This window comes from Aspergillus sclerotioniger (genome assembly GCF_003184525.1).
Source record: "Aspergillus sclerotioniger CBS 115572 chromosome Unknown BO94scaffold_3, whole genome shotgun sequence".
NCBI classification, from domain to species: Eukaryota; Fungi; Ascomycota; class Eurotiomycetes; order Eurotiales; family Aspergillaceae; genus Aspergillus; species Aspergillus sclerotioniger.
This window is the reverse complement of record NW_020290993.1, coordinates 754,016-769,623: the sequence shown is the minus strand read 5'-3', so window position 1 is coordinate 769,623 and position 15,608 is coordinate 754,016. Positions and strand designations below refer to the sequence as shown.

The 15,608-nt window shown below is 55.2% G+C and overlaps 4 protein-coding genes across 4 annotated transcripts; 2 read left to right on the top strand and 2 right to left on the bottom strand.

Annotated features, from left to right (window-relative positions):
• Positions 1-312: 312 nt before the first annotated feature.
• BO94DRAFT_220381 (TVP38/TMEM64 family protein) lies at positions 313-2,108 on the top strand. The gene is made up of 3 exons (XM_025606217.1): positions 313-1,104; positions 1,155-1,574; positions 1,631-2,108. Exons 1-3 carry the CDS (start codon positions 635-637, stop codon positions 1,986-1,988), a joined length of 1,248 nt encoding a protein of 415 aa, XP_025471923.1. The 5' UTR covers positions 313-634; the 3' UTR covers positions 1,989-2,108.
• A 1,663-nt stretch (positions 2,109-3,771) lies between these two features.
• aof2 (putative lysine-specific histone demethylase Aof2) lies at positions 3,772-6,576 on the top strand (the record flags this gene model as incomplete). The annotated part of the gene is made up of 1 exon (XM_025607717.1): positions 3,772-6,576. One exon carries the CDS (start codon positions 3,772-3,774, stop codon positions 6,574-6,576), a length of 2,805 nt encoding a protein of 934 aa, XP_025471922.1.
• A 194-nt stretch (positions 6,577-6,770) lies between these two features.
• On the bottom strand, positions 6,771-8,832 carry trr1 (thioredoxin-disulfide reductase TRR1). The gene is made up of 4 exons (XM_025610821.1): positions 8,728-8,832; positions 8,333-8,659; positions 7,365-8,264; positions 6,771-7,308 (listed from the first exon to the last, which is right to left on the bottom strand). The coding sequence occupies exons 2-4, from the start codon at positions 8,352-8,354 to the stop codon at positions 7,169-7,171; spliced, it is 1,062 nt and encodes a 353-aa protein (XP_025471921.1). The 5' UTR covers positions 8,355-8,659; positions 8,728-8,832; the 3' UTR covers positions 6,771-7,168.
• A 982-nt stretch (positions 8,833-9,814) lies between these two features.
• BO94DRAFT_531069 (uncharacterized protein) lies at positions 9,815-14,068 on the bottom strand. The gene is made up of 4 exons (XM_025610820.1): positions 10,760-14,068; positions 10,581-10,706; positions 10,330-10,532; positions 9,815-10,271 (listed from the first exon to the last, which is right to left on the bottom strand). Exons 1-4 carry the CDS (start codon positions 13,568-13,570, stop codon positions 9,908-9,910), a joined length of 3,504 nt encoding a protein of 1,167 aa, XP_025471920.1. The 5' UTR covers positions 13,571-14,068; the 3' UTR covers positions 9,815-9,907.
• Between the last annotated feature and the right edge of the window lie 1,540 nt (positions 14,069-15,608).

Genomic DNA, 15,608 nt, shown 5'->3' with positions numbered 1-15,608 from the left:
CTCGTACGGTGTTACAGCCTTGACGGGTAAGGATGGCTGACTAAGAGCATCCTTGATTTCCGCCTTCAGGCAGCCGCCCATCGGAATTCCCTTGAAGCTTCAATTATTAGCTGCTGCTGCGGTCCCTTCGCTCCTTCTAATATTATTCTCAATCCTCAGTCTGGCCTTCCTGGTGCTTACAGGAAATACTAGCTTAGTTCAATCGGCCTTAACAATCCATCATCATCATCACCACCATCATCATCATCTTTCTCACCCTCCCGTCATCCCAGCTGGCAGAAGCTCATTGACCAATTGCCGGCCAGCTCCCATTTCATCATCGCCCAGCTACCTCCAGCTAGCCGTCGTGGACGTCCCTCCCGCTATCCGCTCATGCCTCGTTACTAGACGGGGGCTTAGCTACGCCCTCCTTGATTAGTGCAAACTCGTCTGTTCTAGCACCCGTTGGGCATTCACTGCACCGTGTATATACTTTGCTGGATACCGGAGATCCAACACTGCGTACGGGTTTGCGCCCGGCCAATTTCTCTGCACCCATTCGCATCCGCCGATCTCTGCTACGGGCCGTGTCGTTGCTCAGGATATTGGATAACAAGCTAGATACGTCCTGATTTACTCCTCTCTTCGTGTCAACATGCCCGCGGATTATTCATCCACCGCCCGGGCGCTTTCCGTCTCAACGTCGTCCCCCGAACCTTTGTCCCCGTCAGAGGACGATGCCTATCCGCCTTGGAGCCGGCGAGCACCTGGCAGGCGGAACTCCGCCAGTCTTTCCGGCGGGCGAACCGCTACTCTCCGGGATCAACTCATAGACCGAGGGACTCAGATGTTGCACCGCATTCGGGAAGCATGGCGCAAGATGAATTTTTGGCAAAGAGTCGGGGCGGTGGCCGCTATCCTATTGGCCAATCTTCTTGGAATCGGCTTTCTGGTCTTCACCGGCAAGGTGTTTATTTGGATTCAGCCCGTTGCTGCACAATGGGAGAAGTCTTCTCTAGCGTACTTTGTTCTGTGGTTGTGTGTGTTCTTTGTCTCCTTTCCGCCCTTGGTTGGATGGTCCACCTTTGGAACTGTCGCGGGATACCTCTTTGGAGTCTGGAAGGGGTAAGTCTAGTGCCTTTCATTGATGTGTCAGGAGGCTAACACCTTGTTAGATGGCTTCTTTATGCTTCGGCGACCGTCCTCGGGTCGACTTGCTCTTTCATTGTGTCTCGGACGATTCTGTCCAAATTTGTCCGCCGCCTGACGGAACGCGATACCCGATTCGCGGCTCTGTCGTTGACACTCAAGTATGATGGGCTCAAACTGCTGTGTATGATCCGCCTGTGCCCTCTGCCCTACTCGGTATGCAATGGGGCGGTCTCAACCTTCCCCACGGTGAGCCCGTTGATGTATGGGCTGGCCACAGCGCTCATTTCTCCCAAACTGCTCGTCCCGGCTTTCATTGGCAACCGGTTGCGTGTACTGTCGGAAAATAATGAGGAGATGAGTGCGGGCTCGAAGGCCGTCAATATTTGCAGCATCATTGTTTCGATATCGATTGGAATTTTCACTGGTCTATATATCTATCGAAGGTAGGACGCCCTGAATGCCCCTCAGTATAGTCCCGCAGACTAACGTGGTGGATAAGAACTTTGGCCCGGGCCAAAGAGTTAGAAGCCAAGGAAAGGGAGGACATCCGGCACTCGCTCCAGGCTGACCACGCAGCCCGTCGTCCCCATGGTGCATTCTCCGAGGACCCGGATGTTGACATCGCGGCCACCACCCTTGCGCGCGACGAAGAAGCACAGATCGGATTCACCGATCTCGACGACGACCACGTGGACCTCGCGATTGACGACGAGAGCGGCAGTGAGACCTCCCCCCACCGTACCAAAGCCACACCGTATCGTGACGAGTTTACCGACAATGATTCAGATATCTTCCGGGACGGAGACGGGGCCAGTGAGGAGATGTATACCCTCCATACACACATGCGGAAGCCTTAGGGTCCCTAGGTCAACCTGGCCAGTTGATGGACCTGGGAGCCTACGTGATAGAAACTGCTCTTACGAGTGATGACAGCGACCCTGCTGGATGGGCATGACGGTTTATGGATAACCTTTGGTGTTTCGTAAATAATTATATTTGATTCTGGGTGACCGGGGTCTCTGCAATCTCGGGTGATGGCGCTCCTAGACCGTTCAGCAACGGTGATCTTGCTCTTTTGTAGCCGTAGGGTTTCTGCATGAGATTCGGCGTGGCGTGCCATCTATTTAATATAAAATGTATCTACTATGCCACTGGGGTGGCATGGAAGGAGGTCCACTCTGGCGCTGGCGTCACGGGAGGGTCCGGGGGGGCCGTGAGCAAGGGGGCAATAGTCCGATGGCGAAGCCTTGCACTATCTCTACTAGTTCATGAACGCCTATCGGGACGGGACGAAGAGATTTGGGGACGAATAACGGCGCTGGGAAAATGTCACCGGGGATGTCATGGAATGATGGAGAGAGACCAGAGGAATGCATCAAGGCAAGGGACGGTCGGACTGAGAAATACGCGGGGATCCGGGCGAATGTGGCGCCGAGTGGTGTGGTCGTCGTCTCGGGCTCGGCCTCAGCCTCAGCCTCTGCATCGCGGCTTTCTCCTGGTCGCCCCTTGATTCGCTGTCTGGCTGCTTTCCCCTCGCTGCTGGTATCCTTTCCCTGTGAGTCGGTCGCTACGTACGGGGATCTCTGCTATCTCCTTGTTTCCCGTTGCCCCAGTGCCAAATGCCCGCAAACGTGATGAGTTTGCTGATACGCATCGTCTCTCGACCTTCCTTAGCCTAAGTCCATCCACCAGGTAAGTCAACTGGTCATCTCCTAAACTGCTTTCTTATCAATCTGCCGGGCTGCTCGGGTGCTCTCCCAGCATATGATACCCTCCACAGGGCCGCTGACCTGATTTCAAGGTATATTTTACATCCGGATCCCGGCCTTTCCTTCCCTATCAAAAGGACTGAGTGTGATGGAATCCGCCATGGATGAATAAAATGAGACCCGGTAGTCACATAACTTCACGATATGGGTGGTCCATGGTATCAATCAGTCGTCATATCGTCCGTGTAGTTGGCCTGTAGGTCCGTGGAGGCCAAGCTCAGTGATAGAATACATCTGCTGAGAAGCCGCTTCAATCTTGCCAGCAATCATGAAAACGGCCGCAGCCGTTGGGACTCAGGGCCCAGAGGGCTATGCCTACGAGAGAAGTCAGCTTGACCAATACTTGCCGGCCAGTCTCAATGCTGCTGCAAGAGGCTTGCTGGCGCCACACCAAGCCGTCTTTGGCCCGAGGCCCCCGTCGCAATTGCCGCCAAAGCAGCTGGGCGGGCCGCCTCTGAACGGCCTCTCATATGCTAATGGAATCGCCAGTGGGATTGCCAATGGAACTCTCAATGGAATTGTCAATGGAACCGTCAATGGGCACGCCGATACCAGACCCGCTCCGAATGATGGAATGGTGGAAGGTCCCTCAGAAAGCAGTGGGATCCTCGAGACGGTCCAGGATCGCTTGCAGAGAGCAGACCCTTCCTCACACGGCCGCGAGACAAACTCAATCTGCGGACCCTCCAACGGTCTGGCGAGAGCTCCTTCCATTCCCCCCACCTCCAATCACACGTTAACGTCTCCATCATCACTCGTCAATATCCTACCGCCATCCTCATCCTCATCATCTGTGACCGCTGATCCCAAAGCTGCTGACAGTAGAGCTACAAGTGTGAAGTACCGCCCCCGGTCTTCCATACCTTCGAGAATGCCGACTGCAGTCTATGCTCAACAATGTGTGGCAGCGGCGTATGCGTCCCGGCTGAACCCATACGCTCTACACAAAGGGGAGCAGGAAATCCTTCAAGATCACTTATGCCATCTTCATGTCACCGTTTACTTGAATATCCGAAATGGTATCCTGCGTCTGTGGACAAGGAACCCCATGCTGAGTGTCTCGAAAGAAGAAGCCATGGGGTGTGCGAAGGACTATCGCTGGATGAACCTTGCCGCGTTCGCACATGAATGGCTCGTTCGCAACGGCTATATCAATTTTGGCTGTGTGGAAATTCCAGTCGCTCCCGAGCCCCCCAAGGGGGGTCAACCCAAGGAGGGTCCTGTAATCGTCGTAATTGGGGCAGGAACGGCGGGTTTGGGATGTGCGCGGCATCTGGAAGCTCTATTCAACCACTACCACGATGCGCTCACATCGCCACGGGTGATCGTCCTGGAAGGACGGCGCAGGATTGGGGGTCGTATCTACTCGCATCCTTTACGGAGCCTAGAGTCATCTACCTTGGGTCCTGGATTAGTCCCCAAGGCTGAAATGGGTGCCCAGATTATTGTCGGTTTTGATCACGGCAACCCCCTAGATCAGATTATCCGAGGCCAGCTCGCTCTCCCATATCATCTTTTGCGCGATATTTCCACAATCTATGACATTGATGGCTCACCGGTGGATGAAGCTCGAGATGCAACAGACGAGATGCTCTACAATGACATACTGGATCGGTCCGGGCTTTATCGGCACAAGTCAGTGATAGTGCCCACGGCGGAGGGTGACCGGGAGTTGATCGATTCCGGGCGTGATGTGTCGACCAGCGACGGCCTTACAGTGAGGCAATACGAAGAAGCTAGGGCTGCTGGGACTATCGGGCTCTTGTTTCCTGCAAAACGTATCCGGCGAGGAGTTGGCCACAAAACCACAGAAATCAAGCCGACAGGCGCCCCGTTGGCCGACTCTACCGACGTTGAAGAAAATCCGACTCAGCTCGCTTGTCAGACCATGGGTTGGAGCTTGAAATGTGGGACCTCTGTCAACGACACCATCAATTTGGACCCGGTAGCCAAAGCCTCAAAGTTCCAGACCTTGGGCGCCGTGATGAATGACGGTGTCCGGCAGTACCAGCATATGCTCCCACTGACTCCGAAAGATATGCGCCTGCTCAACTGGCATATGGCGAATTTGGAGTATGCGAATGCTTCGAATATCGGCAAACTCAGCCTTTCCGGATGGGACCAGGATATGGGAAACGAATTTGAGGGTGAGCACTCGCAGGTGGTAGGTGGATATCAGCAACTGCCGTACGGACTGTGGTCGTTGCCTACAAAGCTAGATGTCCGGACCAACAAAGTTGTCTCCAGGATCACCTACGACCACACGGGGCTGGGAAAGAACAGGACGGTGGTTCAATGCGAAGACGGCGAGTCGTTCGTTGCCGATCAGGTGGTCTTTACCGGCTCTCTTGGCATACTGAAGCATCGCTCTATCCAGTTTTCACCTCCCCTACCAGAGTGGAAAACGGGCGCGGTTGATCGCCTAGGCTTCGGAATCATGAACAAAGTGATCCTAGTATTCAACGAGCCTTTCTGGGATACGGAGCGTGACATGTTTGGGCTTCTCCGGGAACCCAACAATCGGAATAGTATGGTCCAGGAGGATTATGCAATGAATCGTGGCCGGTTCTACCTGTTCTGGAACTGCATGAAGACCACTGGTCTTCCAGTTCTCATTGCTTTAATGGCCGGGGATGCCGCGCATCAAGCAGAACGCACACCTGATGCCGAGCTCATTACGGAAGTGACCAGCCAGCTGCGCAATGTCTTCAAACATGCAGTCGTTCCGGACCCTCTAGAGACCATCGTTACCCGCTGGGGCACCGACAAGTTTACCCGAGGGAGCTACTCGTATGTCGCTGCACAGTCGCTTCCGGGAGACTATGACCTGATGGCTAAACCGATTGGCAACTTGCATTTTGCGGGAGAGGCCACCTGTGGCACTCACCCAGCCACCGTCCACGGCGCGTACTTATCTGGGCTCCGGGCTGCATCGGAAGTCATCGAGACCGTCCTCGGACCCATCGAAGTGCCTCATCCGCTGATTCCAGGGAAAGGCAAGACCCTCGATGTCAGCACCCTCACGGCAGCGCCTCAGAAGCGAAAGGAGCCGTCCTTGGACAATGGCACAGGGAGGTCCCAGGAACCCACTGGTGCAACACCCAACGGTACATCGCCCGAGGCCGCTCGTCGGAATGCATACGACAAAGCCATATGGGCGGCCATCCACGATGAGCTAGGCACAGCCCCCCCACGACCAGCCCGAACGGCGTTGAACCCGTTTCTTCTGTACCAGAAAGACTACTGGGGGAAGTGCCGCATGCAGTGTGACGAAGCCCGCCGCGCCGCGACCAAGGACCCCAACGCCAAGGCTGCGCGCGACGAGATCCGCCAAGCCCTAGGCCTTATGTGGCGGCAGGCCAGCAAAGAGGAGAAACGGCCGTACATCGAGCAAATTGAAGTAAACCGACAGACCAGCACGGAGATCTTGAACCGCTGGCGGAGCGACATGGCGGAATGGGAAAAGAAGTCGACCGAGATCAAGGAGCGGTGGTGCGCCGCCAATCCTCTAGCTAGCTGGGAGGCGCCGTCGAAAAGGTCAGCCCAAGCCTCGGATTCTACCATTCAGCCTGGAAATGCACAGCAACCTCATACCGCTCTACCCCACGGTGAACATCCAACCCCCGGGCCAGATACGCAAGCGAACGGCACCGCCCCTCCTGCAAACCAACATTGACGTGTTTTTCCGCTGTACAATTAACTACCTTTGTACACTCACTATCAATGCACCCAACTCATAAATCAGTGGACTCGGTGGGGGGGGGGGGGGATGAATAAATACCCTATTGCCTCCGACCATCCTCTGACATCATATTTATATGCTCAAACTGAGCTAGCTCATCCTACGAAGACCAGAATAAAAGGAAATGTCTTCGAAAAAATTACTTTATGATTCTTCTCTCTCTCTTCTACTCTATTGATTGTATTCACATTCGCATTCATGCAATCGATCGATCGATCGATCGAACCCCATCGAAATCCCGTGTATCACAAAACAAGACATGAACAAAAATATCGCTGGAAATCTAGAAATATAAACAGCCGTTAAGGTAAGCATTCAGCAAATGAAAAGATAAGAAATAAAAATGCGAAGAGGAAGATGAAGATGCAACACCCATAAGCCGTTTGTCTAAATGGGAAACCTGAACCTGAACCTGATCTAGATGGGTAGTAGAAAAGAGATCGGAAGATAGAGGGGTGAGTTAGGAGATTATGAGATGGATAGAATGGGAATAGATGCTTTCATGATGGTGGTGGTAGTGAATCGCTTAGAGAAGAGGGTTGGACTTGTATTCGGCACCAGTGCCCTGGGTGTCCTTTTCACTGCTGGTCACGGGCGCCTCCTCCTCGCCGGACTCGCGCTCGGCAATGTACTTCTCGGCCTCGAGAGCGGCAATGCAGCCGGATCCTGAGATTTTGTTAGCGGTTGTGAAGGTGGGTAAAGATATAAAATGGAGGGCTTACCGGCACTGGTGATGGCCTGGCGGTAGCGCTTGTCCTGGACGTCACCGCAGGCGAAGACACCCTCAACGCTGGTGAAGCTGGTGCCAGGCTGGGTAACAATGTATCCATCCTCGTCGAGCTTGATCTGGCCCTTGACCAGGGCGGTGGCGGGGTCGTGACCGACGGCGTAGAAGAGACCGTTGGCGTCGACGACCTCCTCCTCGCCAGAGACAACGTTCTTGACCTTGAGGTGGGTCATCAGGCCGTTGGCCTTCTCCTCACCGAGCACCTCGGTGGCGACGGAGTTGAAGCGGACGGTGACCTTGGGGTGGGCCAGGAGGCGGTTGGCCATGGCCTTGCTGGCACGGAGCTTGTCGCGACGGACCAGGACGGTGACGCTGCTACCGTACTTGGCCAGGAACATGGCCTCCTCAGCGGCGGAGTCACCACCACCAATGACGAAGAGGGGCTTGTTGCGGAAGATGGGCACAGCACCGTCACAGACGGCGCAGGCGCTGATACCGTTCTGCCAGTACTTCTGCTCGCCGGGGAGGTCGAGACGACGGGCGTTGGCACCGGTGGCGATGATGACGGCGTCAGCGGTGTGGGCCGGCTCGTCGGTGGGACCGTCACTCCATTCCGTCCACAGCTTGAAGGGTCTCTGGGAGAAGTCGACCTTGGTGATGGTCTCGGTGATGACCTCGGTGCCGAAGCGGACGGACTGCTTGCGCATGTTCTCCATCAGCTCGCCGCCGCCAATGCCGGCGGGGAAACCGGGGAAGTTCTCGATGTCGGTGGTGGTGGTGAGCTGTCCACCGGCGGCTGTGCCGTTGGCCAGCATACCCTCATAGAGGACGGGCTTGAGTTCGGCGCGCGAGAGGTAGATGGCGGCCGTGTGGGCGGCGGGGCCGGAGCCGATAACTGTGGTTCGCCCGCGGTTAGATTCTGCGTCCGCCCCTGACCCGCCGATTGTCGGAGGCAATACTTACTAACAACGTTGGTGTGCACCATTCTGGAGGATGAGGTGGAATTGACGCGCAGGGGCGTCGAGAGGGTAGATGGCGAGGAGTTTTGCTGGAAGGACGAGGCGGCAGCGGCGGTCAGTCCAAGAGATGAGCGAAGAGTGGAGGAGGAGAAACGACGAAAGGCGGAGGAAAACAGATTGGCGGTGTTTGATGTGAACTGGAGAGAAGAAGAGAAGAAGAATGGAGAGAGCGAGGAGAGGAAGAAGGGGGAAATATGAAGGGCAGCAGAAGGCAGAGGCGAAGAGGGGCGCTGGTGCAAGTTGCAACGGGCAGGTGGGGAATTCCCAAGGGCTGGCCACGCGCGATTAGCTAAGACCTGCCCAGCAACCACCTACTCACCAGTAGGGTTCTTTACTTACCTGGTAGTAGGTACTAGTAGTGTAGGTCTAGGTAGGTGGAGAAGCCAACTGCTTATCGAACACGCCGTGGCTGGACTATGGAGGTGATTGATTGATTGATAAGGCAGGCGAAGCAGGCGAGGCAGGAGGGAGCAACAAGGAAGGCCAAAGAACCGCCATGGAAATCCCCGGCCCGACCTCAGGCAACGCGGCTCACAAATCATCCCCGGCGAGACCCTCGCACGTGATCCCTGCTTACCAACCCGTGGCGGGTCGAGACCGGGACTATTACTACTCCGTAGATCCTCCGTATACCATCATCATCATCATTATCGTTATCGTTATCATGGTTCCGAATATCAACAGTGGCATTAGATATTATCGTCATCGTCATCATCATCGTCATCAATCATCAATCGTCGCGCATTCAATAACCTCAACTACTCCTTATTTCGACCGCCCAAACCACTTCTTCCGCTTGGGAACCTCGCCCTCACCCTCGCCCTCCTCTAGCCCTCCCTCCTGGCTCACAGGCACCAGCGTCTCCGGCAGCACGCCTCCTTCCCCAAGTGCATACGACTCCGGCTCATCGTCATCATCATCAAACTCATCGTCGTATTCCTCGTCCGTCAGACCATTCTCCGCATCCGTCTCTTCTCCTCCCGCCGTCTTGTCCCTCTTCTTGCTTCTCACCCCCAGCCATTTCCGCCATCCCTTGGCTACCGACGCCGCCGGCGGCTCGTATTCTATGTCCTCGTAGCGTAGTGCCGGCACAAGCAACTTGTACGGCGTCGTGATCCCCGCCGGGTCCTTCGGGTTGAGCTCCAGGTTTAGCGTGATCGCGAGACCCCCTCCAGATTGATCAACGCTCCCACGCCATTCCCCCGTTTGGACGCCTTCCGGCTGAGGGTCGTCGGCCGGCGGAGGATTGGACCGGGCTTGGGATCTCCTGCCGGATGGAAGGCCGCTTCGCCCATGTCGCCCCCTGTGAAGGCCCCGTCCATGCTCATCCGACGCGCAGGGGGCGTGTCCCCGAGATTGAAGTCCTTTGTCGGCGGCGGGCCCCGGAGGGACAGTCGTCGCAGTAGACCTGCGCGGGGAGCCTTGTCGCCGCGAGTAAGCGACAATGTCCGCTTCAGCTTGGCCGGGCGAGGTTCTTCCTCGGCGGTTCCAAATTGCGGTGTCGCGGGGGGTGTAGAGCCTAGAGACCGGTCAGATAAAGTTTCTTGCCGGTCTCGGATGAGAAGAGCAACTGGGGGTGGAACTTACCGGGCTGGTACTCCCGGATCGAACACCAATTCCGTCGTGGCAGCAACCGCTTGTTGTTCCGGGGCTTGTTATTCACGTCGTGGGTGAATATGGAGAGCATGTCCTCGTCGGTGTTGGTGTCAATGTGGTGCACGTGATTGCGCTTGTTGAGCGTGTCGGAAATCATCTCCGTCTCGGGCATGTCAGCAATGGCGGACGAGATCACGTTCGGCATGTATCGATAGTCCCGGTCCTTGGGCACGTTCAGCTTGGGGTTCGAATAGAACTGCCCGATTGCCGCCAGATGCACATCGCCACTGTAGCCAATCCCCGTCAGATATGTCTCTTAGAATGCCGAAGCGGGCCAGATCCTACCTCAGAATTGTCACCCGGACCGATTTCTCCGCGGCCAGATCTTGAAGATCTTCGATCAGATATGTCCGCTCGGCCTTGTGACGCTTGGCCGTCCAATGATCGTCGAAGATCTCGACCTTGGCGCCGGTCTTGTTCACCAGGCCGCCAAACAGGCCCGCCTTTCCGAGGGACTTGCGGCTGTTGAGGATGTTCTTCACCACGGCCTGCAGATGCATTAGAAACGCATTGGAATCGCAAGGTAGATGACATACCACTCTGGGATACGCAAGCGGAATACCCAGCGACACAATCAGGTGTCTGGTTTCACCCCGCACAATCTCCTGATGGCATCTGTCCCAGATCAGCTCGCCCGTCTCTTCGCAGATAATTTCGTCGGTCTACGCTCGCTGTTAGCATCGATCCAGTACTAGAGGTTCATCACATATCTCACCATTCGCTCCGTCCGACAATCCAACCCCAGGAATGCCACCCCGTCACCCAGAGACATAAACAAATGCCGGCTTCGCTGGTTGATATACGGTCCTGGTTTGGCGCCAAGGATCCAGCTGGGCTCCTCCGCTTCGGTTTCCTCGGGGACGCTGTGATGCTGGAACAGCAGGTAGTACTTGAACGCAATGCTGCCAAGCCCCGAGATGACCGGCGAGTTCATAAACTCCTCTGGGTAGGAGCCGAATCCCTCGATGATCTCATGGTCATTCCACATGTTGACCATGGGGATTTGCGAGTTGGCGAGGGAGAACAGGCCCTGAGAAAACCACGCCGAGTAGTTCTCCAAGTAAAAGTCCTCCAGTTCAGCCTTGAATTCGGCTGTGAAAGGTGACTCGTACTTCTCACTCAGGTTCTTGATCTTCACCCACTCCTGGAAGTGGGCCGTTTCCGCAATCACCTTGTCGTTGAAGATCTGATCGCCACCCCCGATCATCACGTGGAACGGGCGAGTCTGGTGTTCGTTCAAGACATCGCGCCAGAGGGGGTCTGGACCACTGAGCTTGTTGGAATCCACCGCGGGGCTAAAACCATTGCCGGTATGGAACATGACGTTCATGGACTGGCCTCGGGCTGGCACCCAGAAGCCTAGGGCCGGTCCCTGGTTCAGGCGGTAGGCGACCCGCTGTTGAGTAGGGCCCAGTTCAATCTCGATATTGAACCTCCAGAATGTGACATCCCTGCCCGGATCCGCGTACAAACGAGCTCCGGAGATCTCTTTGTAACTTCCAGCTGCCTCTCCGTCCATGGGATGGAGGCGACTGGCCGGGATGGGCTGCCCGACGCCCTCACTACTGTAGTCCATGATGCTGGGGGACATTTCATAGATTCCATCATCATTTTCAACAAACGAAAGATCTTCCCCTTCCACGGTATGTTCCACCGGCTTGACGTAGAGAGGTCGTCCATCCCGTCCCAACTTCATCAGCCCCGCAGCCGGATCAACATACTCGGGTGCCAGTTGAGCATCCTCCCCGTTGACCTGGACCGGCGGAGGAGCAAGGAGATCCATCGCCTGGGCGAACAGCCTCAGGGTTGGGCGTGACTCATAGCAGGAAAGCGAGTCTTGTGTCACGATCAAAACACTGCCTCTCCAGGTCTCCTTGTTGAACGGACCATTGGGCCCATCAATTCGAACCCGCTTCAGACCGGCATAGCGGAGCAGAGGTCCACTCTGTAGGAAAATCGACGGCTGAAAGCGCTTGTTGCCTGTATATAGCATATCATCAGTGACCGATGACCTCGTGACAATGCGCCGTTTCCCCAATTCCTTACCGGTTTGTTTTTGAGCGGAAGGCTTTTGGACAAAGCTATTCGGCAGGGCCCGACTGGTTCTGCGGTCGTTGCTTTCCCCGGTTTCCCACCAGGCTTTGCTTCGATCAGCATCAAATCGTTGGAAATCGAAGTCAGATGCTCCCAGCCTGGCCACGGACGCAGTCCGCCACTCGAATAGGGGAGGGGGTGTCGGCGGTGGCACATTAAACGAAACCTTGGGCTTCGACAGCGCGCTTGTCTCCATTACAGCACTCTGTGGCATCATCGGATTGGTATCGCCCATTCCACGCTCCATGCTAACATTGGCAGGTATAGGAAAGCCCGGTGCAACTCCAGTAGGATTCTTCATGATTCCCTGCTGGGCAGTTGTCCCCTGTATGGCAGGCCCTCTCTCCGGGGCAAGTTGTGGAGGTGACGTGTTCTGGAGGGCCGCCAGCTCAGGATATGGCAGTGCACGGCTTTGGGGTTGATTCGGGACAGCCTTTCTGGATGGGACCGCCATCCTAGGCTGTTCTGGAACCGCTGGGTCTTGAGCAACAGCCGGGTAAGCTTGCGCATCCCGTTGTTTGCCCTGGTTCATCGCCCGCGGGCCCATCGGGGGACCTTGGGCTTGGTGTTTCACCGAAACCGTTCGCCTAGGAGCGCTGCCCCTTCTCACAGGCGCATCTTGTAGTCTCTCATCAACATACCGAGCCTCTTCAAACGGCTGCTCTGCAGCGCTCTGAGGCGGTGGTGCTCTGCTGCGAGGAGGTCTCGCTCTTTCAGACGGGTTTTGTCCAGAGGGGTTGTATCCCGCCTGCCCTTCGGAAGCTGCATGTCGGTGATGTGAGCGCTTTGCTCTTGGCACTGGCTGGTCCGTATGCTCTGGCATGTCAAAAGGTTGCGCTGATGCTGTTGCGCGACTATCAGCTTCCCGTTTCATCCGTTCTCTCAATTTCATTTCAGCTTCTAGAGCCCGCGCTCGTTTCTCTTCCTTGCTAGCGCCAGTGTAAGTGACTTCGAGCTTTTGAAGGGGCGAACGGTCGGCAGCCCAATCACGCCGCTGCTCAGTGGTGGAGCGGATGGTACTCGACCGGCTTATCGGCGATGGCTGGCTATTTGAAGATGCAGGGGCCTTGAGAGCATCGTCTCCACGCTTCTCCCCTCTCGTGGTAGATGGTTTCGCACTTGTTTCGGACCATGCTGGGGGCTCCGATGCTGGGGGCTTGTCTTTCCACTCCATATCGTCTTCGGGGTAGATGTCTCTCCTGTAGCTTTTGCTTCTGGCAGAATACGAACGAGACCTGTGGTGGCTGTGGACGCGGCTGGAATTTGCCGGATACGGTGCTGGCGACGGTCTTGAAGTAGTGGAGTTGGCATAGAAGTCGTTGTCCTCGTAGTAGTCTGGAGCAACCGACTTGACGACATGGGATGGCTGCCTTTTGTGCGACGGGGCCGAATGGGCCCCATTGGTAGGGGCCCCAAAGCCTTCGTTGGCCATGCTTGCAGTGTAACACGCAGCAGTTGCTCCGCTTCACGAGGCTCCGCCGGCGATTGGAGGTGTGTTTGGGATGCGTGTTAGTATTCACCTCACTGTGATCGCATCCGACCACTCGGTCGTTGATGATAGCACAGTCAAAGTAAATGAACTGCAATCAATCCAAAGCGAAAGGATCGCTCAGTTGGTATAGAGAAATGGCTATATAGCGATGATTTTGCACCGCAGACGGGGGCCTAGTGGTCCTCCACGACTTTCGGGGTATACAAGGCGGATATCATAAATATAGTACTACAGATGGTGTGGGGGAATAAACACTCAACAACGGCCGAAGAATGGGGGGAACAAAACAATGGGAACGACAGTGAAAGGACGTGAAGAATGTCAGAAGGCAGAAGAGGGGAAAGGGACAAAGAAGAGAGAAAAACTGGAGCTCGGGGCAGAAGGCAGAAGGCCAACGCAAGTGGCATCCTCACGGGGGGCGGCCGTGATTGATTGATTGATCGATCGGGGATGTCAATCTAAACCGGTGGCTGGCAATTTGGGCCAAAACCCCAGCCCTCTTTTCTTTTCTTTTCTTTTCTTCTCCCCTTCGGCTCTTGCTGCGGGGCGCCCATCCACGAGCGCTGCCAGGTACTCGCCGTTTTTTTTTTTTTTTTTTTTTTTATCTCCTTTCCTTATTCTTCTTACCTTGAATGGTTTGAATCACCAGCCATCTTCGTTCGGATGATCTTTTCCATTTCTCTCCTCTTGCCAAATCACTCCCGTCAACGTCACCCCTTCCGCCACCTCAGATCAGCCGTCCTGGACTTCTTGGGCGGTCGGTTGTCAGTCAGGCCAGCCTTGGGGGAAATTATTGTCAATTAATCTCCTCTGTCATACCATCTGCCCCTGGTGTTCTGCTCATGGATCGTTGAGGGTGGCATCATAGGCAAGGCATTGCGCAGCCTGCCTTGAAAACGTAATGCACGTAATGCACTCAGACCGCGCGGGAGCATGGATCACCACGACCGGGTTGTTGAGGCCAATGCACATCTGTCGTGGATGTCTACTTCGAGGGCAGAGCTGTAACTTGTGTGACTACGTCTGCCCATCAGTCTCAGACGGTACACTTTCTCCTCGCCCTCCCTTACCAGCCCATTGCTGGATCCAGTGACTGCGGGTATTGTTTACGGCTTAGCGCTGGTCACCTGACCAACTATACAGCCCTTGCCGGATGGAGATAGCCGGCCATCGCGGTATTGAATTTACCTCGTATTTCGAACATTCGGAGGGTGAGTCGGGTTCAATGCTGACCCCGATGACTTGAGATAATGCGTTTTCTGTAGAAATTATCTTCTTCATCACTCAGATTCCTGACCCACCTAGTTACCTAAGTTGTAGAATTAAACTGGCATGTTAGGTAGGTGGTGCAGATGACGAGATATCACAGAAGAGGCATCATACGGGGGTGAAGTGAGGTATCAAAAGCTGAAATCCCGATACATGGGTCTTGTCTTTGCAGGATGCCCATAGATTCAGGCAAGCAATGAAGCTTTTGCAAGAAAACCTCTAGCCAATGGTGTTCCTCCACTCTTTCTGAGTCTTTGTATGAAATGGGAGGTCTGTAAACCCCTACTCGAGGGGTGGAGTGGCATGTTTCGACGGAGGCATTGCTTCGAGGATCTGGTGATCCAAGGAGCTAGAAGAGTGAAAAAGGTCAGCAGTTTAGCCAGGTTTGTTATCTAAGTCATAAGAAGCAGAAGGGAGAGCCATGGAAACCTCAATCGAAGTAAGGGCACTTCCCACTCCAGCCTGACTCGAGGCAGCACTGGTATGATGTTCTCGGAGCAATTGCACATCTCTTGTTCGCATGAAGCTGCTTCGGCAGATTCTTTGAGATACGGGAGGTTTAGGTGAATTGGCGTCAGGACATGTGTAAACAGATGAGGTGATGGCCTACGCGGTTGAAGCTGCCGAAGGTGAGACTCCTCTGCAGTAGGTATAAACTCGTTCAAGCACACGGGCTATCGAGCCCCATCGGAGTCTGTACAGCCATCTT

Bases quoted from the DNA above. Each gene is read 5' to 3' on its own strand.
- BO94DRAFT_220381 (XM_025606217.1), top strand. From the start codon at position 635: ATGCCCGCGGATTATTCATCCACCGCCCGGGCGCTTTCCGTCTCAACG. The intron at 1,105-1,154 runs GTAAGTCTAGTG...ACACCTTGTTAG, and splicing joins CTCTTTGGAGTCTGGAAGGG to ATGGCTTCTTTATGCTTCGG. The intron at 1,575-1,630 runs GTAGGACGCCCT...GTGGTGGATAAG, and splicing joins GGTCTATATATCTATCGAAG to AACTTTGGCCCGGGCCAAAG.
- trr1 (XM_025610821.1), bottom strand. From the start codon at position 8,354: ATGGTGCACACCAACGTTGTTA. The intron at 8,265-8,332 runs GTAAGTATTGCC...GGCGAACCACAG, and splicing joins GGTGCACACCAACGTTGTTA to TTATCGGCTCCGGCCCCGCC. The intron at 7,309-7,364 runs GTAAGCCCTCCA...ACAAAATCTCAG, and splicing joins CCAGGCCATCACCAGTGCCG to GATCCGGCTGCATTGCCGCT.
- BO94DRAFT_531069 (XM_025610820.1), bottom strand. From the start codon at position 13,570: ATGGCCAACGAAGGCTTTGGGGCCCCTACCAATGGGGCCCATTCGGCC. The intron at 10,707-10,759 runs GTGAGATATGTG...CAGCGAGCGTAG, and splicing joins ATTGTCGGACGGAGCGAATG to ACCGACGAAATTATCTGCGA. The intron at 10,533-10,580 runs GTATGTCATCTA...ATGCATCTGCAG, and splicing joins CGCTTGCGTATCCCAGAGTG to GCCGTGGTGAAGAACATCCT.